A 27,663-nucleotide genomic window follows, 5' to 3' on the forward strand; every position below is an offset into this window, starting at 1 on the left:
ATGTCCTTATCAAATACTGTCCTTTACTTCCAAGCTGGACTTGGAGTCCTAGCCAATATGTTTCTCCTTTTTTTCTATACTCCCATAATCCTAGGTCACAGACCTAAGCCCATGGACCTGATCTTCTGTCAACTGACCTTCATTCACATAATGATGATCCTCACTGGAGGGAAAACTTTGCTTGCAGACGTATTAGAGTCACTAAAATTTGGGAATGATGTCAAATGTAAGACAACTTTTTACATAAACAGAGTGATGAGAGGCATCTCTATCTGCATCACCTGCCTCCTGAGTGTGTTCCAGGCTGTCACAATTAGTCCCAGTACCTCACTGTTGGCAAAATTTAAGCAAAAAGTACAAAAATACATTATCTGTGCTTTTTTCTATATTTGGTCCTTCAATTTGTCATTCAATAGTAGGTGGATTTTCTATGTTGCTGGTTTTACCAATGTAAGTAAGACCCACCAGATGAAGGTCACTAAAGCCTGCTTACTCTTCCCCATGAACCACATCATCAGGGGATTGATGTTAATAGTGGCAATGTCCAGAGATGTGTTTCTTGTAGGAGTCATGCTGGCCACAAGTACATACATGGTGATTATTCTGTTCAGGTATCAGAGACATCTTCATAGCATCAGCCACCTGAGAGCTTCCCCTGAGAAAAGGGCCACCTAGACTATCTTGCTGCTGGTAGTTTTCTTTGTGGTCATGTATTGGGTGGATTTCATCATCTCATTCACCTCAGTCCTGTTATGGATGTATGACCCAGTTGTCTTGACTGTTCAAAAGTTTGTGATGAATGCCTATCCTGCAATTACTTCTTTGGTACAAATCAGTTCTGATAAGAGAGTAATCAATGTGCTGAAATACTTGAGGTCAAAATGACACCATAATTTTAAAGAAGGAAATTTTTCTTCTTTTAAAAAAAAAGAAATGTATTTATTTTATTTATAAGTATAAATGTTGTGCCATTGTGCCTGCATGTTTGTATTCCTAGTGCTCGGAGAAGTCAAGAGCGCTCACGGGATCCTCTGGAATTGGAGTTACAGAGGTTTTAAGACTCCATGCTGGTGCAAGCCCCAACATTCTTTTCCTAAAAAAATATTCTTAAACTTTAATGGTTTAAGTATCAAAGCAAGATTTTTCATATGATTTAAATAAAATTTGCGGCATCACATATAAATATTCTTGGACATTTCTGCTGCCAAGAAGTATAGAGTTCTTTAAGTTTCTTGTACATCATAAGCTGATATTTCCACATGAAATCCTTTACGCTTTCATTTTTACTTTATGTCATAAATGTTCTCTTGATGCTGAGGTTACTCAAAGAAGCTTCTTGGTGATACTGACCTTTTAAGCTTTTTTGGAATACATTTTTATTTACTTTAAATTTTTAAAAACAGTTTAAATATACAATTGTAGCTTTAATCCTAGTTATGATTTCGCTGGATCATAAAATAATGTGAATTTAGATTTTCCATTACTTATGTTACTCATGAGTTATATACCGAGTTTATTTTCACTTCATTTCATCTACAATTATTAAAATATTATTGGTAAATAAAAATTGTTTATCTATACATATGTGTTATACAATGTGCTTTTTGTGTATGTGTGTATGTATGTGTGTATATGCAAGGATGCATATGTATGTGCACATGGAGGCTTGGATACAACCTTGTATTTACCTTGTATTTTGAATGAGCATCTCTCATTGTGACCTGAGACTTGCCAAATAGGTCAGGATGGTAGTTTCAGGGATTCTCATGTCTTTGCCTATCTAGCTCTGAAATTACAATTTCAATCTCTATGCCCTAATTAATTTTTATTGAAAATAACTTTTTTCATATAATATATTCTGATTAGCATTATCTCTTCCCAATCCCTACCAGTTTCTCCCCACTTCCCCATTTATCTGGATCTAGACTCTTTTTGTCTCTCCTTTGAGAACAAATAGGCATCTAACTAATGATAATAAAATAAACAAGGATAAGAAACCAAAATCAAACAAATCTGAACAGGACAAAAAAATCAAATAGAAAAGAAGCCAAAAAAATCCACAAGAAACACATATAGACCTAGAGCTGTATAAGTTCAAACACAGGAGTCTCAGAAAATCACCAAACCAGATGCCACCATAATACACATAGAAAGTACTTATAACAGTACTTGTAACTTATAAAGATTGCCATGACTCCATATTATGAAGCAAAGAACCTCCAAAGACACCATTGAGTTCTTTTTCTGTTGGCTGTCTTCTCAGGGCATGAGGTTTGTTTACTTGGAGAAAACTAATTTTTCATTTACAAATGCCTTTCCATTAGAGATAGCTTCTGGGTTATGGATCAGACATGCAAATCCACTTCTCCTTTTTGCTCTATAACCCTATCTTGTGAGGACCCCCATAGGCCCTTTGCATGCTGCCTCAGTCTCTAAGTTTATATGTGTGCTCATAGTTTGTTTTTATATATAGAAGGCTTTGTTTCCCTATAACCCTGCTTCCCTTCTGGCTCTTATAGTCTTTCCATCTTCTCTTCTACATAGTTCCTTGAAATATGAGGGGAAAGATTTGACTGAGACATCTCATATAGGGTATAGTGTTTCAAGGTTTCCTGCTATTCACATATTTTCCGGGTGGGCGTCTCTGGTGCTGGAGAAGCTTCTCTGGTGATAGCTAAGTAAGACACAGATCAAAGAGAATAGCAGAATGCCATTAGGAGCCATTTTATTGCTAAGTCCCCTTAGGAGAATGTTGTATTGGTTTTCCCCTCAGTTCCTGACATATGTAGTCTCAGGTTCTTGGCTATCCAGTCAGTACTGGGTATAAGTTCCATCTCATAGAGTGCATGCATTAAATCAAGTCAGTTATTGGCTGGCTAGTCTCACAGGCCTTGTGCTACTATTGTGTCAGCATACCCTGGAGGCAGGTTAACATTATAGATTTTAAGGTAGTTTGAGGTGATGTTTACCATTCTCACCTTTGGTAGTATGAAGAGTACTCTCCAGTACCATGAACGCTAGTTGTAGGGGTGAAGTCTCTACATTAACACCAGCTTAAGTTATTCATGTTTAATGAATTGTGTAGGTTTTGTCTTCAGGAATAAGGCCTTAGTGTTTGTGATGAACAACCAATAGCCTGGATTGTTTGGAGGATCCTGGCATAGCCATGTCTAATGGGAAAAGTGAAAGTCATAAAGCCAGCACATCTGCTTGACAAAGATCTAGCAAAGCTGAGCTACTACTATGCCATCTTTCACTTCAGGTTTTGATCTCCACGTGTTTCATGCTTGGGGAGTTTTTAATATTTGTACAACTTGGGGATATTGGATTGATGGAAAGTTTCTTATGAGTCATATATGCCTTCTCCCAAGAGTACTGCTTTTAAGCTTTCCCAGGAAAGTCCTGAGCATACTACCCCTGCACCTCTAGGGAAATATCCTTATCTGGTCTTACTTGAAGGTCTTCCTTGTGCCCTGGAGGTTATGACTCACATGAAAATGTGAGAGATCTCCTTATGAGACTCTGGCTCCAAGATACTCTCAGAACATCTGCCCCTGTACTTATTCAGGTACAAGATAATCAGAACAAAGTAAACTTAAAAAGATAAACAAGATTCAGTGGGCTAAAAATATTGGCAGCAGATCAGATTAAAGGCCTTTTCCTCCTATTCACTTAGGTGATTACATGATGCAATATAAGGTTTGAGGACTCATATGATATGCCTCTCCAGGAAAAGATACAGCAACAAAGTTAGATTGGCTGGAGTTATCCCTGCCCTACACAGGGGCTTATACTGGTGGAAAAAGAATGGTGTGGATAAATGATAAAAGAATGAACTATTAAGACCTCCATTTCTTATAAAAGCCTGTACAGGAACAAGATTAGACATATAAAATCTACAAAGGAATTGAATAATAACCACAGCAACTTTGGCCTGAAGATTTTTCTTGGGCCTAATGACAATTAGCATTCTGAAAATTCGAAGTTGATAATTCACTGCCTGGAGCATGGCAATCTTCCCAGGCTGGCTTGGAGATTTTCTTTCTGTCTAGTGCCTTTGAAACTGCAGAAGCTACCAGCCTGAGAACAGCTGTCAGGCTTCGGCAAAATAATGCTTCGAGAGTTTTAAATATTGCCTTATGGGGTTGATGATGGAAAATGACTGTAAAAGATAACTCTGTTTGGTAATTGTTTATCAATGACAACTAAACTCATGACCAAGAGAAAGTCAAAACATGTGTGCAGGGACCAAAAATGATAAGATCTATGTTTTAGAACAATATGAACCTACCCCTGCCTAAGGAGTACTGTATAAATAACAAATCATCTCAACTACCAGTCAGGGTGCACAATTCCCCAGACCTCCAAGCACGACTCACTCCTCCCTCACTGACTCCTTGTCTTCTCTGTGGGACCTGGCTATAGCCAGGCTGGTACCTGGCAGGTTCCCATAAGGCTCCTTTGGGCAACAACTCGATTAGATGTAAGCCATTTTTCACAGTGGAAGCTTCATTTGGTGATAAGTTATGTCAAGCTGAAATTCCATCTCCCCTGTCACTTCCCTATTTCATTTGGGTTGCTTTTATATATGTATATATTTTAGGAAGTTACTACTGAATTAGGATTCCATACAACCTCCCCCCCCCCGCAAGGTGTTCCTTAGTTTTAGCTGTCCCTCTATGCATTCCCTTCCTTGCCCCTTTCTTACCCCCTTCCCTCTTTAATCCACCCATTCCCCCACCTCTGTCTATCCAAAACTATTTCCTCTTCCTAAAAGAATCCATCCCTACCCCTCGCCCCAGTCCCTTATTCTTTACTTAACTTTATGGTAATTGTAGTTTTTATTTTTTTTTTTAAATCAATGCTGTAACAATTAAAATCCACAGAAAGACAAATTATTTCTGGGTCTGAGTTACCTCACTGCAGATGATTTTTTGTTGTTGTTGTTTCATCCCCAGTTAAGGCGAGACAATAGTTCAGCAAAACTCAGTAGCCCATGTTGATTCAAACTTTGTGTGTCTGACCAAGTAGTTTAGTTTAGGCATATTTAAGCACAACACAGTTTAGTGAAATTTTTCCTGTTAATAATTAGCTCAATCCCACATTCACAACAAAGCTAAGGACATGACTACATCAAAACCCTTTGTAAATTACAAGTGACAGCTTCCATAAAGATAGGGTCTACAAGTTGACAGAAACAAGAAAGTTCAAGACAGAGGTCTTAAGGTGACATATAATCTGGTGTGATCTCTGTCATAGAGATATCACAATGGTCACCAGGCTATTAACCATGTCTACACCAAGCTTTCTGGGGAACAAAACATGTTATACTCCTCTCACTTTGAAGAGAGCACCTGTGTGTTTAACATTTCTGGTTCCTCTAGTGTTTGCCTATGAGCCCAAACCCTATGTGCCTCTAACACATAGGTATCTAGATTTATGTCTGTGTTTTAATTCAATTCCATTAATCAATATGTTTGTTTTTGTGAAATGCCATGCTGTTTTATTACTATAGCTCTGTGGTACAATTTATATCAGGGATAGTGATACATCCAGCAGGATATTTTTTATTATTTAGGAGTGTTTTAGCAATACTGAGGATTTTTTGCTTTTTTGGTTTTTTTTTTTTTTTTCATATGAAGTTGAAAATTATCAAGTTCTGTGGAAACGTGGAATTTTGAGGGGGGTTACATTGAATCTGTAGATTGCTTTTAGTGAGATGGCTACTTTTGCTACAGTAATCCTACCGACATATGAGCATGATAGATCTTTCCACATTCTGCTATATTTTTCAATTTCACTCTTCAGTGTCTTAAATTGTTTATCACATAACTCTTTTATTTGCCTGATTAAAGTTTGCCCATGATATTTTATATTGTTGAATCTCTTATGAATGTTGTTGTTTCCCTGATATCTTTCTCAGTCCATTTATCATTTGTATATATAATTGTAATCAACAAACCAAACCAGAAGAAAATGTGAGGGATCCTTCAGTCTGAAGAATGAATATAATCAAAAGGCTGTGGAAAGAAATACAAAGCCACAATTATTAAAACACAAATGACTACTAATAATATAAACAACATCATCAAAAGTCTGCAATATAGTGGACCACAATTAACACACACATTTAAATACTATCTTTAGCAGGGCAGTGGTGGCACACGCCTTTAATCCCAGCACTTGGGAGGCAGAAGCAGGCAGATTTCTGAGTTCGAGGCCAGCCTGGTCTACAGACTGAGTTCCAGGACAGCCAGGGCTACACAGAAAAAAAAAAAAGTTGACATAAATACTATCTTTAAACAGCAGGGTCCTCAATTCTCCATTCAAAAGTCACAGGCTAAGTAAATTGGATCAAGAAACAAAATTTATTAACCTGTATTTTATAAAAAGTCCATATCTTGTCTTTAAAACAGGCACCACCTTAGAGTAAAAGGATGAACAGAAGTGCTCTAATCAAATGAGACCAGGAAGCAAGCAGATGTCACTATCCTAATATCTGAAAAAGCAGATTTCAAACTAAAACTAATCAGAAGAGATAGAGGTGAACACTTAATTTTAATTAAGGGAGCAGTTAACCAAGAAGATAGTACTATTCTAATCATATATGCATCAAACTCAGGGGCACCATTTTCATAATAAAAATAACTACTACTTGATTCAAAGACACAGATTAACATCAATCCATTAATAGGTGATTTCAACACCCAACTTTCTCCAGTACATCATCTGGACAAAAAAATGAACAAAAACATCAGAATTAACAGATACTTACAGAATATTCTATCCAAACTCCAAAAATATACATTCTACTCAGCAGCACAGTTTTCTCATATGGAACTTATGTGGCAATGCAAAATAAATCTTTATAAATTCAAAAAGATTGAAATCCTCCCTTAGTAAACAAAGACTCAAAATTGCTCAATAAAATACTTGAAAATGATGCCACATGACCAACTTGGCTTTATACCTAAAATGGAGGAATGGTTGGTTCAACAACCACAATGTAATAAAGATGTAATAAATCACAGAAATAAATCTAAGGATAAAAAAAACTCAAATGATTATCTCAATAGATGCAGAAATAGCCTTTGACAAAATCCAACATGTGTTCATGATACAAGTTCAAGATAATGTTGGGATAGAAAAAAATATACCTCAACATAATAAAAATTATTGTGGTAATTTGAATGAGAATGCCACTAAAGTCTCCTACATTTAAATGTTTGGTCCTCGGTGAATAGAACTATTTGGGAAGGATTAGGAGGTGTGGCCTTATAGGAGCAGATGTGTCACTGGGGTGGGTTTTGAAGTTTCAAAATCCCATGTCAAGTAGTCTGCTCTTTTCCGCTATCCTATCTCCTCCACTCCACTCCCCTTCCTCTCTCTTTCTGCCTGCTTCCTGTGGATAAGGATGTAAAGCTCTCGACTGCTGCTCCAGCACCTTTTCTATTTACTTCCTGCCATGATGATCATAGATTAACCCTCTAAAATGATAAGCAAGGCCCCAGTTAAATTCTTTCCTTTTCAAGAGTTACCTTGCTCATGGTGTCTCTTCACAGCAAGAGAACAGTAACTAAGATAGCTATATACAAGAAACCCACAGCCAACATTATTCTAAATGGAAAAAAAGATTAAGGCAATCTTAACTGAAGTAAGGAATAAGAAAAAAATGGTCACTGTACTCACTTTCAATATTATGCTTGAAGCATTAGCTGGAGCAATAAGAAAAGGGAAAGAAATTAAAGGGATATAAATAAGAAAAGCCCAACTATCCTTATTTGTAGATGATATGATATTATACATTAAAAATCCCCCAATTCTCAAAAATTTCTAGAAATAATAAAAAATTAATTCATTTTCCAGCATACATAATCAATTTTTCACAAACCAGTAGCTCTTCTTTACACCAACAACAGAAGATAAGATCATGGAAACATGTCCATTTACAATAGCCTCCAAAAAAAAAAATCTAGAAATAAACCCAAGAAAGTGAGAACCTCTATTATTAAAACTTTAAAGCTCTGAAGAATAAGATACAGAAAAACAATAGAAAATAGAAAGGCATCTGCCTTAATTAGGGTTTCCATTGCTGTGAAGAAACACCATGAATCTTATAAGGCATAATATTTAATTGGGGTTGGCTTACAGGTTCAGAGGTTCAATCTATTATCCTCATGACAAGGAACATGGCAGCTTCCAGGCAGACATGGTGTTGGCGAAGAAACCAAGAGTTCTACATCTTGATCCAAAGGCATTCAAGAGAATACTGTCTTCCACGCAGTGAGGAGGGGAGTTTAAAACCCAACTCCACAGTGACACCCTTCCTCCAACAAGGCCACACCTCCTTCAAAGGCCATAACTCCTAATAGTGCCACTTCCTGGGCCAAGTTTATCCAAACCACCACAGCATCCCAATGCTCATGGATTGGTAGAATTAATCTTGTAAAAATAAACATCTTTGTAAGAGCTTTTACGGGTTCAATGCAATCCTAGTCAAAATGCTAATCTCATTCTTTGCAGAACTAGAAAAAAAACTATCCCAAAATTCATATAGAACCACAAAAGACTTGACATAGCCAAAACAATCCTAAGCAAGAATAGTGCTGATCAATTGCCATTTCTGAGCCATACTAAAATGTTCCGAGCCCCTCCGTGTCCCCTCCGCCTGCGAAAAGGGACAGGTGAGGCAATGTTCGGGTGGTTACCACAGCGAGGCTTTACTTCTTGTATAAGCAGAAGCGGAAAGACGGAAAGACCAGAAGAGGCACAGCTTAAATACACCCTAGAGTGACGTGTTCACTTCTGATTGGCTGTTCACTCATTACCCATAATACGCCCCAGGATGGGCAGTGATTTGGTGCACTTTTTGCCTTTTGCACCTGCGCAGTCAGTTGTTTACTAGTGGGAGGACAGGATGCCCGCGCCATCTTGGAATGGCGGAATGTATCACCGCTAACCGCAGCTTCCTACACTAAAAAACAATGTGGTACTGGCACAAAAACAGCAGACATGTAGACCAATGGAACAAGATCAAAATCCCATACATGAGTACACATATTCGGCCATTTAATATTCAACAGTGATGCCAAAATCATATGCTGGAAAAAAAGAAAGGATCTTCAACAAATGGTGCTGGGAAAAGTTGATGATCACACACAAAAGAATGAATCTATATCTATAACCTTGCACCAAAACTAAATACAAAGGGTTTAAAGACCTAAACATAATACCTGAAACTCTGAAAGTGCTAGAAGAACACAGGTGATATGATATAGGCATAAGAACAGACTTTCTAAATTGAGTTCCATTTCCCCAAGAATTAGGGACAAGTGGGACTTTATAGAACTGAAAAACTTCTGTACCACTAAGAAAACAATCAACCTCAGGATGAGGAAGCCCACAGAATTGGAGAGAATCTTTGCCAGATATGCATGTGACAGAGGATTAAGATCCAGAATATATAAAGAACTAAAAAACAAAGAAGCAAAAACCAAACCAAACCAAATTAGAGCAAAAACACAACAAAAGAAAACAGAAAATAAAAAAGCAATGTTCTGCATCCTGTTAACAACAACAACAAATCCATAATCAAAACCAAACAACTTATTCAAAAAAAAAAAAAAAAAGGTGGGAGTTCTCAAAAGAAGACAAAAAAGTAGCTAAAATCTCAAAAAAAAAAAAAAAAAAAAAAAAAAATTATCCCTAGCAACTATGGAAATGAAAACCACATAAACTGTGAGATTTCTATGGTTATGGGTCCCAAGTCGGCTCTACCACAAGGCATGGCCACTTGGGGAAGGAGGATGCAGGGACTTTGACTGTGCTTACCCTACTCACAGCTGTACACAGCTGTGGGCTGTAGAGAAGCATTGGGACACCCCTACCTGGTATGGAAGCACTGTCTGAGATGTGGGAAAGTCAGAACTGGTTCAGGGGTCCCTGGACCTGTAACAATGAGGCAGGGACCATGGGGTTCTCAGACCCTTAGACATCCAGGAGCCACTGGGAGTAGGGGAAGAGCTGAGAATGGAGTGGGGGGTGGGGGGTGGGCTGAGTTTAGGAGTAAATGGGGAGCTCCAGTTAGTCCCATGGTGATGATCTTTGGTTTGTCAGGCGGTGGGCTTGGTGGCGTTTGTGGCTGGGGCAAAGAGAGGCCTTTTATGGGAGATTAGACAGCGGCTCTGTAGGCAGAGGCCTTCACCATGGCTCCTCACAGTAGCTCCTGATGAAAAGAGACGTCCATGGCTCTGAATCACTTACTGCCATGGTGGAAAGTGGATGCATAAAACCAATACCCCACTTCTCAAGGTGGGCCTGAGATTAAATACCTTTTGTAGGGAGGAATGTCTGGAAAGGAGTGCTTATTGGCTATGCCCTCAAGGCCTCTAGGTACCTCATTAGCATAGAGACCTCTGTCTTGAGCCTATGTGACCTGTATTCACATCTTTTTTTATGTGAGAAGCATGGCACTGTGTTCTAAATCAGGAGTCTGGCAGGGAGCTGGGAGTCACCTAAGCCTCAGGCGTGTGGCCACCAAGTCTCCAGGTCCCGACCTGCTTTACCTTACCAAACTTCCTGAAATGGTTTTAAGTCCCACAGGTCCTTACCCAAGTCGTGGCAAAGATCAACAAAACAACTGACAAAAGGTGCTGCAGAGGGTATGGGGAAAATGGAGCCCGCACTCACTGTTGGTAGCATTTCAGACTAGGCAGCCACAAGAGAAATCACTGAATTCTCCAAAAACTAAAATTACATCTGCCATATAACCCAGATTTTCTTTGCATCTGCCATGAGCACTTGACATCCTATCACACAGAATGTGCTCAAACACATTCATTGCTGCCCTATTCATAATAGCTAGGAAATGGAAACAATCTAAATGTCCTTCTACTGACAAGTGGACAATGAAAAGGTGGTGCATATACAATAGGGGATGCTATCCAGCTGAAAGAAAATGAAAATCATGAGCTTTGCAAGTTAAAAACAATAGAACTAGAAAAGATCACCTTGAGTAAAGTAAGCTGGACCCAGAAGTGCAAACATCAAACGCTCTGTCATTTGACTCTCTGGCTCCAGTTCTTCAGATATGACTATATAGCCTGGAGTAACTGTAGAAACCAGGAAGGGAGAAAGGACTATTGCCAGCATAGGAGGGTTGGGGAGCAATAGTGAGGAGAACAGCAGGGTATGAGTGATCTCAATGGTGCAATAGGAATTAATCAGGGGTGGGGGTTAATTAGGAAAAGTGAGGGAGATTAATACAGAGCATGAGAGAAGGAGAAAATGATAGTTAAGATATCTGAAAAAAAATTTAAGAAATCATACCAGTCACTAAAAATACCACCAATACTACATGTAAATCTGTATATATATATAGATATAATTCAAATGAATTTTTCTCATTTGAGCTGATAATGCATCCTCCAAGAGCTAAAGACATCTTAAGAAAATTCCCAACACTAGGCTGATTCAGTTGCTGGTTAGGCTTGTCCAAGTGACTCCTATAACATTACAGACTATTGCTATTGACCTTGGTTGTTCCCCAGAGGTGGAAAGTAAACCCTATTGCTGAAGCCACCATGCATTTCAGATGCAGGGTGCAGAGGCCTCTGAGCTGGGACTGATTTAGATGTTTCCCCCATGAGGATAAGCTTTCATGGCACCAGAGGTATTTTGCAAACCTCCAATGGAGGGACTCAACCAATAGTCCTATCCAGACATGAAACCTATGAGTCACAACAATGACTACCATGTCACACACACAAAAAAAAACTAAGAGTAAATTGTGGCACACATGCCTTTATGATAACCAATAGCTATCTAGCTGGACTTAAGACTTACCTTACAAGAGAAAAATTATTCTTGTGCTGGAAACCTAGCCAATTTCCCAAGGCTAGAAAATTCATGGATTTTAGAAAACAATGGACACTCACCGTTTCATTAAAACAGCATAATCCCTAAGTACATATTACACATTTGTCCTTATAACCACAGGTAAGTTTAGTCCCCACTAAAATTTCAACACAGAAACTTTCCTTTGCAAGAGATGAAGACCACTTAAAAAACCCACAGTCACTAAAAATGCAGAGTCACTGAGTCCAGGTCTCAAATGAATGTATCTATAAAACAACCCCTGCAACCTAAGTCTCAGGAAGAGGGACAGAAAGATTGTAAGAGCCAGAGGACCAGGAAGTTTGCTGTGAGATTGTGCTTTCTAGTAATGTCAGAAGCTACACCCATAATGTGTAACCAGCCTGACTATCTAAACAAGAGCTGAACAAGGATAATAACAATAGTAGATGGAGGACCAATCATGAGACCTCAATGCTACACAAAGAGCTATAGGCAACTAAAGAATGCTGAGAGCTGAAAAATGTGCCCTAGGGAAGAGCAAATGGCCATCCCTGAAAACACATAGAGACAAATAACATTATACAGGCTGAGCAGATTATATTAGTTGTGTGTGTGTGTGTTTAACAATAATTAATGAAAAAAACTGGATTTGAAAGAAATCTCAGAGTGGTTTATAGGAGTATTTGTAGGAAGGAACGGGAAGAGAAAAATAATATAATTTTATTATTGTGCCCTTCCCCCAGGCCTGAGGCCTGCAAGTCATTTACCACAATAGACCAAGCAACAGTAGGACCTAGGAGATGCATTGCATTACCAGCCTTGGAGCCTGCTACTGAGCTAAGAAGAATGGACTGGCTGCTGAGCTACCCTTGACACCATCCCGACTGCTATCTCCTTGCCCAGCCACTGGGCTGAACTGAGAAGAGACTCTGGAGGGTGGGGCTTCCCCTTTATATGTAAAAGCAAATTATTAAACTTGAAGCCTTGATCAGAGAACTTTGTCTTGGCTTCATCTCTTCCCGCCCCGTTTCCCTATTCTCAGCCTCTCTTACAGATGAACCCGTTTCAGCACTGTTGCTGCTGGTGGAAACATATTATAATCTCAAAAATAAAAGAAAAATAATAAATTTAAAGAAAAGGAAAGACTTTTTAATTAGGGAAATGTTTTCTGGCTTTCTGCTTTGAGAGAAAGTTTCTCATCAGTGAAAGAGATATGTACAGACTTGGAAGCAAATAAAGACTGGCTTAGCTTCACCTTCTATAAGTTGACAGATCTGTGATATTATTTTTCTAAAACTGAAGCCAACTCATGTTACTTCAACTAAAAATTGTCCCATTATACCTCATTTTTAAAATACTATCATTTATTTAAAATACTATAATTCATTAACACAATTGGGATGATGTGATAGTTAATGCTAACTATCTAATTGACAGAATCTAGACAGTCATCTTAGAGGTGGGCCTCTGAGGGATTATCTGGATTAAGTTAACTGATGTAGAAAGACTCATATTATCTATTGGTAGGAGAGACCCATATTATCTGTGCATAGAAGCATTCTCTAGGCAGGGATTCTGGGAAGAAAGCTAGCTGAGGCTGAGGATTTACTGCTCTAGTCTTCTGACTGAGAGAGTAATGTTAACAGTTGTTTCAGGGTCCTGCTGCCTTGATTTTCCCTTCATGCTGGATTGTACCTTGAACTGTGAGTTAAAATAGATATTTCTTTCCTGAAGTTGCTTTTCTTAGGGTATCTTATCACACCAATAGAAAAGAAACTAAAACAGATGCCCAAGCTTCCTCAGAGGTCATTAGAACCAACTGACATATATATGACCGGTGAAGGGGTGTGTGTGTGCATGTGGGTATATGTGTAGTAATGAGATTGACAAATTCAGACTGATTAAGGTTCTAACTATAGCATAGGTCGTTTGACATTTACAGAATATGAGTTTTTACAAAGCCATGGGAAGATCATTTGGGTCTCTGTTACATAACGTTATTTTGGCTTAATTTATAAAGGTTAATATACATTTTAAAAAGTTATGTGTTACTCAATAATCAAAGCCATGTATGTATCTTCATTTTACATTGTGCTGTACATCTGAGCTGCACTCCTAGTTCTGACTCTGTCTTTAAAAAATCAGTTTGAGATATCATTTTCACCCTACTCAGGATGGCTAAGACCAAGAAAACAAATGACAAAAATTGCTGGTGAAGACGCAGAAAAAGGGACATCTCATCACTGCCAGTGGTTTCACAACCTGGTGCAACCACTCTGAAAATCAGTGTGGAAAGTTTGCAAAAACCTGAAAGTCTATCTACCCTGCTCTACAACCCCTTGCCACATACTGAAAGGACACAACTCTCTACTATTTGATTAGCCACGTCTGTTGCTGTTCTGTTCACAACAGCCAGGAAGTGGGACCAACCTAAATGTCCTTCAGCGAATGAATGGAAAATGAAAATGTGGTCTATACACAACAACGAAATGCCATTCTACTATAAAGAAAAATGAAATCTTAGGTAAATGGATGGAATTAGATTGTATTATATTGATTTTAGTATCTCAGACCTGGAGAGACAGATACTACGTAGTGTGTCTTACTTGCAGACCCTTGCTCAATGTTTTATGTTTTTGGATGTATAATTGGGACAGACCACAGAAGACAGAAAAGTAGGAAGGGACTATGGGTGATGGGGTAGAAGGAGCTCACGGCAGGGGTAGTAAGACACAGGTATAACAAAGGTGAAAGGGGAAGTGGGGTGGGGTGGGGGGTTGAGAGTTGAGGGGGGGGAGAGGAAGATAATTCAGAGTAAAAGGAAATTCAGAGGAAAAGGAAAATAACGCTATGACTGTTTGAAAAAGTAATAAGGAAATATTTCATAAACTTACATAAAATATGCACAATATGTGTATATCTAAGTTTTAAAACAAAGTTTTGCCTCTTGGGGTGACATGGAATTTGGGAGTAACCATGAGGCTATTTTCTTTTTCTGCTTGGCTTGCCAGTTGTAACAGGTGTAGTTTCAAGTAAATATGTGTACTGAAAGTTGGCAAAATATTTAAGATTTGCCCCGTGGAAGATCCGTTTTCCTAAATGTCTTTCCTCCATGTCCTGTTGGAGGTGGTTCTGCAATTTAACCAATTCTAGTTATTAAATAAATATTTAATTCATTATTGTGAGTGTGTGTCTATGTCTGTGTGTGTGTGTGTGACGCGCGCGCATGAGCACGCGGTGTGTTTGTCTGAAGGCATGCGTGTATGCCATGTGGCCTTGTGGTACAATGAGACAATTCTGTTTCCATCTTACATTTCCAGGGAGGAGCTCAAATCTTCAGGCTTCCCAGGGAAGCCTTGTTGCCTGCTTAGAGACCTTTCTGAACCTAAACAGTTCTATTTTCTGCTCTCTGCACTCAGCATTCCACATCATTGTTGTTTAAACTAGCCGTTTTCTTGTTCACCTCTACTTATTTGGCCTCCAGCTTAGGTCTGATACAAGTTCAACCAATGCTTCATTAAGTTCTGTAAATTCAGATGGCATCTGAGTCTTACTGTTGGGTGTGTATGTGTGGCGAGGGGCAGAGGGGGCACTTCAAAGGTGAGGTGCACTGTGGAGTCCAAAGGTAGGGGTCTAGCAGAGTCAGACAGAAAGACGTTGGCAGAAACTTACACCAACCTTTTGCAATCAGCTGTCCTTCCCATGCGGTTTAACTGTCCTGGGGCGGAGTGGACCGCCCCATCTACAGGAACCTCAGTGAGAATGTCTTTGTGGGTAGAAACTTAAGGAAGACCAAGTGCTGGGTCCATCAGTATTCATCCCCAGCTCCCAAACCCGGTGTCCTTTAAAAACCTTCCCAGAACTATCGTGGTAAGACAAGATGGTTTCCTCGGGGAGAGGAGACACCAGGCAGTCTTCTCACCCAGCCCAGCTGTCACCGCGTCCCGCAGCGCGCTCCACAGACTTTGCAGGCTCGGAGCCCGCGAGCGCGCGCCCGTGAGGTGGATCGGGGGCGCGCGGCGAGGGCGGCCTGGCACCTCCTGGAGCTCCGCCGGTTTGGCGCGCATCCTTCTGCCGGCGTAGGCTCGTATCCCCGGCGTCCGCTTGCCCATCCGGGGTGCGGACCGGCCGTGAGCTCGCCGTGCAGCAAGGCTTCGGACGGTCCTCGCGGGAGCCATGGGCCGCCGGCTCGGCGGGGTGGCGGCGCTGCTGCTCGGTCTGCTGGTGGAGGTAGGGCCGCCGGCTCCCCGCGCCTCCGGGAGTGGGGACGCGGGAAGGGCACTGCGGAGCTCACCTGTCTGTGGTGTGGGGCGGCGGAGGGGCCTGATGTCGGGACCCCCAGCCCTCCGCCTCCTCCTCTTGTCTGCGCCCCGTTTCCCCCTCGCTGCTTGCTTGGGTTTGCGGCCCCGGCGGGGGAGGGGGGACCTTTGTGCGTGTCCACACGCGCTCCCCTTCGCTCGGGGCCTGGGGCGGCGCCTCCCGCAGCTGGTAGGAGGGACAGGGACATTTCTGCCTTTGGAGATGAAGTGCAGGCTTTTAGAAGCGAGGAGAAAAATTCCGCGGGGATCTTGGGTGGTGGGTGCACTGAGGTGAAGCCGCGGAACTTGATGGTGGGTGAAAGCGCCGCCGAGGTACAGCCAGGGTTAGACCCGGGCTGCGGTCGACTGAACTGCGACATCCTGTGATGCGAGCCACCCTTCCTGATCAGCGGGTTCATTCAAAGGCAAAGCAGTGGACTTATGGTGTGTAAAATCTGGGTTGGGTTTGGAGGTTTGTTCATACCCGCACAGCTTCAGGATTTTGAAAGATTTTTGTATTAATCAAGTCAATTTAAGTGGGTAAGGATGCCCCGCTAACTATCACGGTCCTGCCTCAGAGACCTGTAAACTTCCTTGGTTGGAGAGTCAGCAGTGTTTAGAAAGATTCTCATTTATGCTGGAGGGAAGTCTTTCTCCTGAAGGGTTAAGGGAGCAGTTTCTCCATGCTCTAAGTTCGAAACGGAGCAAAGATTGCTCGGTTTTCTTCGAAATACCTCTCCTTTTTTGAACATTTAACGTTTTGGGGAAGTGCCACCTCTGGCTTTCTTTCTTCCCACTTGTTCAGATTTTAAAAAGCTTAAGAACCAAACCCTCTGGGTGATGATCCAACATTGCTATAGAAAAGCAAACCAGAGAGTACGGTTTACAAAAATAAACATGTTCACCTCAACACTTCTCTGTTGAGGTAATTTTTGTAACCTGGTAATCTCGTGTGTGTGTGTGTGTGTGTGTGTGTGTGTGTGTGTGTGTGTGTGTAACATAGGATTATCTAGCGTTCTCTTGTTTCTGTATTTGTGCCACTTCTGTCTCCAACTTAGTTGTGTGGATCCTAAAAGGCTGCTTCAAAGGCGCGCTGTTTTTTATTTTTATTAGGCTGGGTGTTCTTTCTGTTTTTTTTTTTTTTTTTTTTTTTTTCATTTTCTTTTCTTCTATATTTTTGTATTTCAACGATGTTATTGAGGAAATGAACAAGAGTGAACTGGCAGACACACTAACAATCTAAGGCTTTACATTCAAGGGTCGGCAGTGGAAAAGCCTTCAAACCGGTCAATTGAATCAATTGAATTAGCTTTTCAGGGGAGGAGGAAAATGAAAAGTAACCTCAAATATGATGACCTATAATTGTTGCTTGTCATCAGTTTTTATTTTCTACTTTTAATCTACTGCTTTGTTGGTTTGATGCCATCATAGTGACGTCATCTAGAGTTCTGGGAATGTACTCTTTTTCTCTGCTGATTCAAAAAAATAAGGCAGTAAAAACAAAACACACAGAAAGAAAGAAGGTGAGGGTAGAGAGGGGGAGGGGGAAAGAGAGAGGAGAAAGAGAGAGAGAGAGAGAGAGAGAGAGAGAGAGAGAGAGAGAGAGAGAGAGAGACTCCCAGAAGCCCTGGAGATCAAAGTTTGTCTGGCAGTGCTAAAAGTTTTGTTTGGGGGTGGGGGAGTTTCCCCTTTCTCTCTTAATTGGCAGATTTGAGCTACTACAGGAGATTGGGTGATCCAGACAAAGAAAGGCAAGCTGATTGGTTCCTACTATAGGACCCTCCCCCATTTCTTGGGAGATTTGAAAGACCACTGAATACTTTCAAGCAGAAAAAAAGCCCACTAGTCTTGGTGAGAGAGAAGCAGCAGGAAGTTGGTTGTCTCCAGTGTTCAAGGGAAAAGAATATTAATGCCCTAGAACCTGCTTTCTTTATCTGTGTGCCTGCTGAGAGTCAGTCTACAGCCTAATGTTTCAGTGTAGGTTTTCTTCTATCCTGTAAGCTGTTGCCTTGCATAGGAACTTTTTTCAAGTGCCAGGAATGGACCTCAGAGCCTTGACCAAAGTAGTCAAACAAGGCACTCTACCGTAAGCTGCATTCTTGGATTTGTTAATTTAATTTTATTGTTTTCTTAGCTACCAGAGGGAGATTGAACCTAGAGCTTCTTACACATGCTGGGCCAATACTCTATTTAGTTATAGTCCTTGTTAAGACAGGATCTCCCTGTGTAGCCCAGGCCTCTGTCTCCCACATGCTGTGATTACGGGAATGGGTCACCATGTCTGACTGCAATGTTTTATCTCAATAGGGAATTTAAAACTTCTCTGAAGGGTTGAAAACCCCCAAAGGCTGAGCTCTTGTGCTCTCCTGAAGTTCACTATCTGGATTCTGGTAACGTGTATTCTCGAGGTAGCTCACTTATGTGTGATGATTATCTTCAGTGCCTGATTTCTGGTAGAGAGGTGTGCTCTATTGAGTGCCAGGACAGCCAGGGCTATAAAGAGAAGCCCTGTCTCAAACAACAACAACATTTTTTTTTTTTTTAACAATTTATCATATACAAGTTTAATGTGAGATTTTAGTCTGAGTCTTTTCATTTTAAACTTTCTGCTTTAAATATTTTATCTATGTACTTTTGATGGCCCATATCACATGACTAAATGTGCAGTTACAGTTACAGAACTCATGAGGAGGCAGAGGGTCCCTTCTGAGGACATTAAAACAGTTGGGGAAGACCTTTCATGGCTTCAGCTTCTGTTGATTGATACTCAGCACATTTAGTTGTGTGTGTGTGTGTGTGTGTGTGTGTGTGTGTGTGTGTGTTGCTTGAGATGGTTTCAATGTGTAAATTCGTTTACAGTTGACTTTGAACATCTGTCATGAAGTTTTGTGGTAGTGGCTGTCCCATTTCTGCCCTCTGGCAACCATTTATCAAGGAATGCTGTTGAAGATCAGACTTAGGAGTTTTATATCCTTGAATAGAGAGAGAATCTTAACAATTTGCAGAGGGCTTTTCTGCTCCACTCTGTATCCTTTTATACAAGACTGCTTGGATGTAGAAGTTTGAATTTTTATTGAGTGAACATTCATAGGATGATTTACTCTATTACCAAGTCCTGTTCTGAGCACTTTATAAATCCCAATTCATGACTCATCATAGCTCATGGTTATTTCAAGTGAGAGATGTTGTATAATTTGTCCCAGGTTTTACTGTTGTGAAGTGTGGGGCTTGAGGCACTTGGTTCTTTTGTTTCCCTACCATGGTGCTCCACTTCTTCCCCAAAGTCTGCTTACATGGAGGGAATATACACCTTGCATTAACGCAGAGAGATTTGTAGAGGTGGGTATTCCAACATACAGGCAAGCTGCCAGAACTCCTCCAGAAACTTGTCAGTCCTCCTTAGGGGGATAGTCTAATTTAAATGGGACATTTCAGAGAGGGAAGTTGAATGTGTACTGTATAATAGACATCACCAAGAACATCCGGAAGCCTGGTTGTTCAGTTGGACTCCCAGGTCAGAACTTAGAGCAGGAAGAGGCAGCTGACAACACTGTTCTACTCCACGGATGCATCCTGAAGCTCATTTCCTGGAACTGCCCTTCTCCCGAGCTTAGTTTCCTGTGAATTGTGTGATCAACTAACCGGTGTCCTTATCTTATACTTCAAATACCTCACAGTCACTATCTACCACCTGGTTAAATACAGGCCTAAATGCGTGTCAGAAATGTAGCATACTCTATAGGATGGCCACAGACTGGTTTCCATGAATGGGAGAAGCTAAAAGCCCCCTTTGAGTCCCCAGATACTAAGGTTAGATGCTTTAGTTTTGCTGACAGGATTCCAAGAGCTCCTTGTAGGAGAAGAGAACAGAACATTAGCTCCTATTAGGGCTGAGGGGATAATTCCCAGTGACCTTCACTGGGCCACAGTAAATTGCAAAAAGAAACTAAAAAGTTGATTATACCTTGCTTGAAACAGGAGTTACTAGACTTCAAGTGCTGGGGAATCCCTGAGACTTTTCCTCATAGAACAATTGTTTCACAGAGTTGGTGACACTTTGGAAATAGATTTAGTTGTTAGAAGGGCTGCATCTTTCCCTAAGTGTATGTTTTAAAGCTTTTTTTTTTTTTTTTTTTTTTTTTAATGTGAGGTCAGGTGGAGATGGTGCACACCTTATTCCCAGCATTCAGGAGGCAGAGACCGGCAGAGTTCGAAGCCAGGCTGGTCTATAGAGGAAGTTTTAGGACAGCCAAAGCTCCACAGAGAAACTTTGTCTTGAAAAACCAAAACCAACCAAACAAAAAACTAAACCAATCAACCAACCAAGCAAACAAGCAAACAAACAAAAGCACTTTATTTATGTGTATATTTATTTTGGCTATATGTACATGCCAGGCAAATGCTGGAACTCTGAGCTATATACTTGCACTCTCGTGTAGAATATTGTTGAATAGGAATCACCCGTGCCAGTCTGTACGCTCATCTATCTTTGCTCACAGGGGCATAGACTCGTTTTATAGGTAGGACTAGCCTCAGAATCTTTTTGATCTGTTCTTGGCACCAAAAGCTGAGTATATAAGGCTCTTCTCCCAAAGAACAGCTGTTCTTGGCCAGGAAGAAAGGGTGGTCGGCCATCCCTGGGAGAAAAAGGGTGAGGAAGTGAATATTAATATTGCCTTTTGAAGTTAGGGAAATAAGAGGATTAATGTGTGTTTTTCTATAGTTCTATGTATTTTGTTGTGTGGAAATGTCAAAATTAGAACTTAGTTGTTTCAGAGTGAGGGTTTTTTGTTGTTGTTTGTCAAATGTTTCATGCCCTGGAATTCCAACTCGTGAGTTTTCTAAAATAAACTTTTTCAGTGTTCTACTTCAATGAATATTTAAAATCTAAGCAGTCATTCAATCCCAATGGAAAAGGCATCCCAATAGGTTTATTCCTGGAAATTTCAGGGAAGGATGGGTGGCCACGGATAAGAGGAAAATGGCAAAGATAGATGAGCCAATGAGACATGTAGCAACGGCATTGCTCAGAAATAGTAAATGACTGTGACCAGATGTTGGGGGAATCAGGGACGTTGTCCAGAGCTGGGTCTCTACTTGGCCTTTGCTTCCTTTAGCCTGTGCAGTTGATGAAGGTTAGGTGAGGGTCAGGGTGAGGATGACATGCACAGCAAGGATAGAGTCATAGTCGTGGGCGGCCACTAAGTTAGGTCTATGGCTGGCGTGATTCATAGCACTTATTGTTTATAGTCTCCCTGGGAAGCCTCTCAAATGTCTCCTCCTTACTGTTCTCATCTTCTCCACCCAAATAAGTTCCATCCCCGGGGTCCTCCCCACCTCTTTCCTGGTGCGTATCACCTTCAAAATATGATGGGATGTATCTTCTACCATATAAACAGTTTAGAGACAATATTTTAATACCTTTAATTATCTGAAACATCCTGGGAGACTGGGAATGTAGCTCAGAGGTAGAATGTTAGCCTTGAATATGCATAAACTGAAGGTCTTCTCTTAGTGCCATCAGAAATATATATACAGTGTCTGGCACATAATAGAGTTAGTAAATATTTGAGGGAGTAAATGGATAAACGGGTACGAGATCATGTGGCAGGAGCTGGGCAGGGCTATGGTAGGAGGAAGGTCAGTGATAAGGCTTGGGAGAGGGAGTGCCCGAGCAGTGTGCAGGAAACTCCTGAAGCATTTGTTGGATGTTAAGATATCAGTTCATAGTGACAGTCCCCCATCCTAGTTATTTTTCCTAGTCATCAATCCCATTCCCCTGCAACTTCTTTAGTCTTTCTTTACATATCGTGTTCCTGTGTACCTCATGGATGAGAGCAGAATTTAGCTGCCAAGTTCTTTTTGGTCTGTTCACTAACTACAATGTAGTATTGCATCTTGAGACCTGTAAGGTTACTTTCCTATTCATTTCTTTTAAGCTCTTCTCGAACCCTGTTTGGTTATAGATTGTTAGTGAGAAGTGGGCTGTTACTTTATAGATGAGATTATTTTCTTGGTGCACAGGGGATATCTGGGTGGTAGTCTCGTGTCTGGATGGCATTGTGAGTAGATTATATAGCCTCTTGATTCTTCATGGAATAGCTAGGAATCCTTTAATAAATTATGGGTATAAACTTTCACTCTCTCACAGACTCAGCTGATTCATTTGTAAAAAAAGAAATGCCTGACCTTAACAGAGCTCTTTACAAATCTCTACCTGGAATTTAACTGGTTCCACAGGTTGGATTAAGGGATTCTGAACAGGTGCCAGAGAGGTATAGCTCAGTTTTTGTAGAGTTCCAGAATTTGGTTCCTGGCACCCAGTTGAGTGGATTATGGTTGCTTTTAACTCCAGCTTCATGGGATCTGCTGTTTTCATGTGACTCCCTTATATACACATAATTAAAATTAAAATAAAATGTAAGAGGTGAGATAATTAATATTTCATCAATTCTCAAGTAAGACTGCAGTGCCCAGGTCCCTGCCGAGATCAGCAACATCTCTCTTGTCTAACTACAAGAGAGAGCTTCAGTGAATTCTTTAGTTGTTCTAGTAGTTGTTCATGTTCCAAAACATAACTCCATGTCCATGCTGATGCAAGCAGCCCTGATTTTCTTTCTATTCTCTCCCTATCTTTTCCTCCAGAGCCCTTCCCTTTGACATATCTACATTTTTTATATTCACTTAAGAATTTTCCAAAATTTGTACTATTGTAACATCATTTTAGAATGAATATGCAACGCTTAATTGTTGGTTTTAAAAATTATAATGGATTTGGTTTCTCATGTATTATAAAAAATATGAAGTAAAATTACAGTATTAATCATCTAAGGAGTGGAGTCTAACTACCCTTAGTAATTTGATACTAATTATTATCCCTTTGAAAATACACAAATATCTTTTATACCAGTTGGAAATGTAATCACATCTCCTTAAGCCCTTGAACTTCTTTCCTAAAGAATTTTATTGTAACAAATATTTATTTATGCTTGAACATCAGTGTTAGCAACTGTTTTTATGAGCATTCATTTAGCTCTCTGGATGTCTTAGTTAGGGTTTATATTGTTGTGAAAAAGACCACAATCAAAAGCAACTTGGAGAGAGAAGGATTTATTTCATTGTATCTCCTTCACCTAGTCATCTAGTCATCTAGTCATCTAGTCATCTAGTCGCCTACTCAAGACAGCTACTCAAGTCAGAATTCTAGAGGCAGAAGCCATGGACAGATGCTGCGTTCTGTCTTATACCCCACAGCTTGACTAGTTTGCTTTCTTATTGTCTTACTTATTATTCTGTTGTTGTGAAGAGAGGCCATGACAAGGCAACTCTTTGGTGAAAACCATTTTATTGGGAGCTGTTGCGACCCTCTCCACTCCGTGCTTGGCGGCCACTGTTTCCCCGGTCTGCGGGTCAGGGTTCAGCAAGAGAGAGAGTGAGGACGGACTTGAAGAATGGAGACCAGACAGATTGTGTTTCAATTCCGTTTATTCTTCAGTCTCTCTTCCTAGTCCAAGTCCCAAGTCTTGAGTTCTTAGTTCCTAGTTCCTAGTTGTACTCCTTCTAGTTCCTAGTTGTACTCAATCTCTGTTACTCCAAATTGTTCTCTTCCGAGTGTCTAATGTCTACTCCTACTCCTAGTGTCTGAATCTCTGTTACTCCAGACTGTTCTCCAAGTTGTACTCTCTAAAGTGTCTGATTCTCTGATGTCTCTTCTGTCTGGCTCTCGCCTTTATATGTCTCACTTCTAAGCCATGCCTTTTGGTCACGCCTTTAAGTCATGCCCTTAGGTCTTGTCTCTAAATCTGATCTCTAAGTCACACTCTTAAGTCACACACTTTTAATCTCACACACCCAAGGAAAGTCCTGGGTATCTAAAGCAAGATGTTATCAGAGTGTGCTCAGCTATTGTAGGCTATTGTAATCCAAGTCTCATGTCAGGGTATATGGCTCAAGATGGCTGCAAAGCTGATAGCTACTTTCTGCTAAAAGTCAGCTCCTAACAGGGAGCTTGCTTACATTTCAGAGGGTTAGTTCATGACCATGGTGGGGAGAGTGGCAGCAGTCAGGGATGGTGCTAGAGCAGTATCTGAGAGCTATGTCTGCAAGCATCAGGCAGAGAGCAGTTGAACCTGGCATGGGGTTTCGAAACATCAAAGCCCATCCCTAAGATATACTTCCTCCAATAAAGACACATCTACTGCAACAAGGCCACACCTCTTAATCCTTCTAATCCGTCTCAAACAGTTCTACTCTCTAGTGACTAAGCATTCAAATATATAAGCCTGTGGAGGCCAGTCTTATTCAACCCATCATACATATATCTAAAGACCACCTGCCTATGGGTGGCATTGTCCCCACATCAATCATTAAACAATAAAATATATACCCACAGGCAATCTATGGAGGCATTTTCTCAATTGAGGTTCCAGATAACTCTAACCAATCGGGATATTGGCTAAAATGTAAAGTAAACATTTAAAAATGGAAGAGTTTTTTTTAATTTGTAAATTTAACATAAAAATGTTTTTGGTATGTGAAAAGCTACAAGTAATGAACTTCACAAGTTGGACTGTAACCACACTGCACTCTACTATGTATATAAAAAAAACCTGCTTTCCCTCAAACTTTTTACTTGCCTTCTGTAGTAGTTTGAATAAAGAATGAGTCACAAAGACTCGTATGTTTGAATACTTCTGTAGGTAGAACTATTTGAAAAGGATGAGGAGGTGTGGTCTTATTGGAAATATGTCATTGGCAATGCCTTTGAACCATTTCCAGTTAACACTTTGCCTCGTGCTTGTGCGTCAAGATATAACTTTTCAGCTACTGTGCCATCCCTGTCTGCCCGCCCCAGTGCTCTCTGCTGTGATTATCATGGACTCACACTCTAAATATGGCCTCAAATAAATGCTTTCCTTTATAAGTTACCTTGGTTATGATATGTTATTAGAGAGATAGAAAAGAAACTAAGACATTTGTTGGTGCTAGGAATCAGGTAGTATTGTGATGGTATTTTTTATTTTGTTTTTGTTTAGAATGTGGGATACTTAACAGGCCATCTGAATTGGAGCTTGGAAGACAGTGCTGCAGAGAGCAATGTGGACAATGGAGGCACAGCTCAAGTCCACATTGGAGAGGCTTAAAGGGGAACAATATTAGCAGCTAGGCGGGAGATCAGATTTGTGATAGATACCTTGGCAAATAATGTGGCCGCTTTTCACCCTCGTCCTACATGTCTGCCTGGATTGAACTGAAAAAGTTTGGACTAATTTCATTGGCAGAAGAGATTTCAAGAGAGCCTGATGTTGACTCTGTTGTGCAGTTGCTAGCGGTCACTCATACGCTGCTCTACAGTGAAACGATAAAGAGCAAGCAGGGTAAAACAAAATATAAGTATGCAATTTGAAATGAAAAATAGCACCAGAAAATCTAACATTTGAGCTAAAGCTTGTGCTGAAAGAGATGACAGGCCTGATGTGAATTGGAATAAAGGGAATGGTGCCCGCAGGGCAAAACCAGACCCAACAATTTATAAAAGAGGAAAGGCCTGAGGAATTTTGTACACTACAACCAAGGAACATTTATGCAATAAAAGAAAGCTTATGCACATTTAATCCAAGGAGGAAGTCAGACTCCATCTCAAGATGAACTGAACTTGGCAACATTGGTCAACTGGTTCTGGCTTTAGAGTCATGAAAGATGTATGAGTTAGCGGGTTGTGGAATGTTCCTCTGTGATTAAGAAGAGACGTTGAAGCCAGGAATTTGGCAGGGGAGTTCCTGTATGGAGGTCCTGAGATGCTATTGTGTGAAATGAAGCCTAGATGGTATTGGAAACCCCAGAGGTTTGAGACATCTGCCAAGGAGAGCTGTGTATTTGGAGCCCAAGAGAGAGAATTAGGATGCAGTGAGCAAAGCTGGAAGGTCGAAGCCATCTAAGCCCTTTGGTGTCAGACATGAATCGATAGGATTTAGACTTTGCCTTGCTGACTCTCAGTCTTGCTTTGGTCCAGTGTTTCCTTAGGATGTCCCATTCTTCCATTTTGGGATGATGTTCTATGCCGTGTTCTGCATGTGTTGGAAGTATGTAATTTGCTTTTGATTCTGATTTTACAGGGGGTTGCAACTAAGAGATTGCCTTGAGTCTCAGGAAACACTTCAGCTTTGGACTTTTAAACTGTGTTGAAACTATGAAAGACTGTTCAGCACCATGCCTGCCTGCCCGCTGCCTGCTCCCTGCCATGATGGTCATGGACTCTAAACCTCTGCAGCTGTAAGCCCCAAATAAACTCTATCTTCTCTAAGTTGCCTTGGTCATGGTGTCTTAGCAATAGAAACGTAACTAAGATAGCAACTCAAACAATAATAGTAAAAATTGAGCATGCTAACACACTATAATGCAAAGCTATATTTGTATGCTGAGGAATGACAATAGGAAAATAATTAAATATCTTTCTTATACAGTTGTTTCCATAAATATGAATATGCAGTATATCTGTTGGCATTCATAACATATGCTTGAATCTGAGTAAGATATTTAAGGTTTCATTTTTATTTTTGGCAGTTTGAGGGTATGCACTGTGTAAACTGGGTGTGTTGTATGTTCAGAGCTAAGGCTACTATGAAGTCATGTGATACAACGTGAAGTGATGCTCCTAGAAACACCTTGGATAGGTCATGTAACACATTTTGAACTGGTTTTTTGGTCATTGCACGTTCTTAAACATTTCACAACACTGAAATTTTCACTCCATATTCAGTGATTTGACCCTATCCACAGACTAAGAGGCTGCAGATTAGGAGACGGGCTCTCTTAAGCTGGTCTCGTATCTTTGGTTCTTTGACTGAGTAGTGTTATATCAGGAAGTGTTTTCTTCCAGAAGTTCTTGTTCTTATTATGTAGTAAAGGAATGTCTGTATCCTTTCACAATAGGCATTTTCTGTGTCTTTTCTCTTTCTGGGAAGTAGGGCCTTGGGCATGGCTTCCCAGTACCCTTGACCTGGGTCCTATGGTAACCCTGCCCTATCATGCAGAGACTGAGTATGCTCTGGATGTAGATGGCCTACAGATTGTTTTCCTGGTCAGGCCACCCATTTCTGCAGTGAACATGACCATACTTGGAACTGCTGTAACTGCAGGCTAGTATGTGAGACTTTTCTTACTGAATATTCTCATTCTATGCTGACTGTAAAGGAGGAACAGTGTAATTCATAATGTGGATGTATGTGTGTCTATTTAGACTGTCCTGCTGAGGGTGAAGACTATAGACTGAAATAAAAATCTCATTTGCAGACACTTCCTCCTTTTGCTTTTGTGTTTGTGGTCAGTGCTCAGTACACCAGGTTGTCCTGCTGTGAACTGCTAGCTGCTGGACCCCTGCTCTTGTCTGTCACCTTGGGGTAGATGACGTTCTAGATTACCTGCCCTGAGAGAGGGATGAATCATTAGAACCTTTGCTACCATTTTTTTGTTCCATGTCTGAGTATAGTAAGTTGATCTTTGATTCATA

General features: G+C 40.5%; 1 protein-coding gene and 1 pseudogene across 5 annotated transcripts in view; both read left to right on the forward strand.

The window, feature by feature from the left end:
* LOC117707697 (vomeronasal type-1 receptor 90-like) lies at window positions 1–885 on the forward strand (annotated as a pseudogene).
* A 14,952-nt stretch (window positions 886–15,837) lies between these two features.
* Window positions 15,838–27,663, forward strand: part of Vopp1 (VOPP1 WW domain binding protein) — an 81,635-nt gene continuing 69,809 nt past the window's right edge. The window contains exons 1-2 of one of the 5 annotated variants that reach the window (XM_076932139.1): window positions 15,850–16,086; window positions 26,270–26,426. Coding sequence is in view for 2 of the 5 variants with exons in the window: in XM_034500305.2 (XP_034356196.1) it covers window positions 16,033–16,086 (54 nt within the window). In the remaining 3 variants the exon portion in view is untranslated. Of the gene's footprint in view, window positions 16,087–16,371; window positions 16,599–26,269; window positions 26,427–27,663 lie in introns of those variants that run through there. The other 4 variants (XM_076932140.1, XM_034500305.2, XM_076932142.1 and 1 more) reach the window with 4 other exon arrangements.

This window comes from Arvicanthis niloticus, chromosome 4, assembly GCF_011762505.2.
Source record: "Arvicanthis niloticus isolate mArvNil1 chromosome 4, mArvNil1.pat.X, whole genome shotgun sequence".
In the NCBI taxonomy this organism is placed as follows: Eukaryota; Metazoa; Chordata; class Mammalia; order Rodentia; family Muridae; genus Arvicanthis; species Arvicanthis niloticus.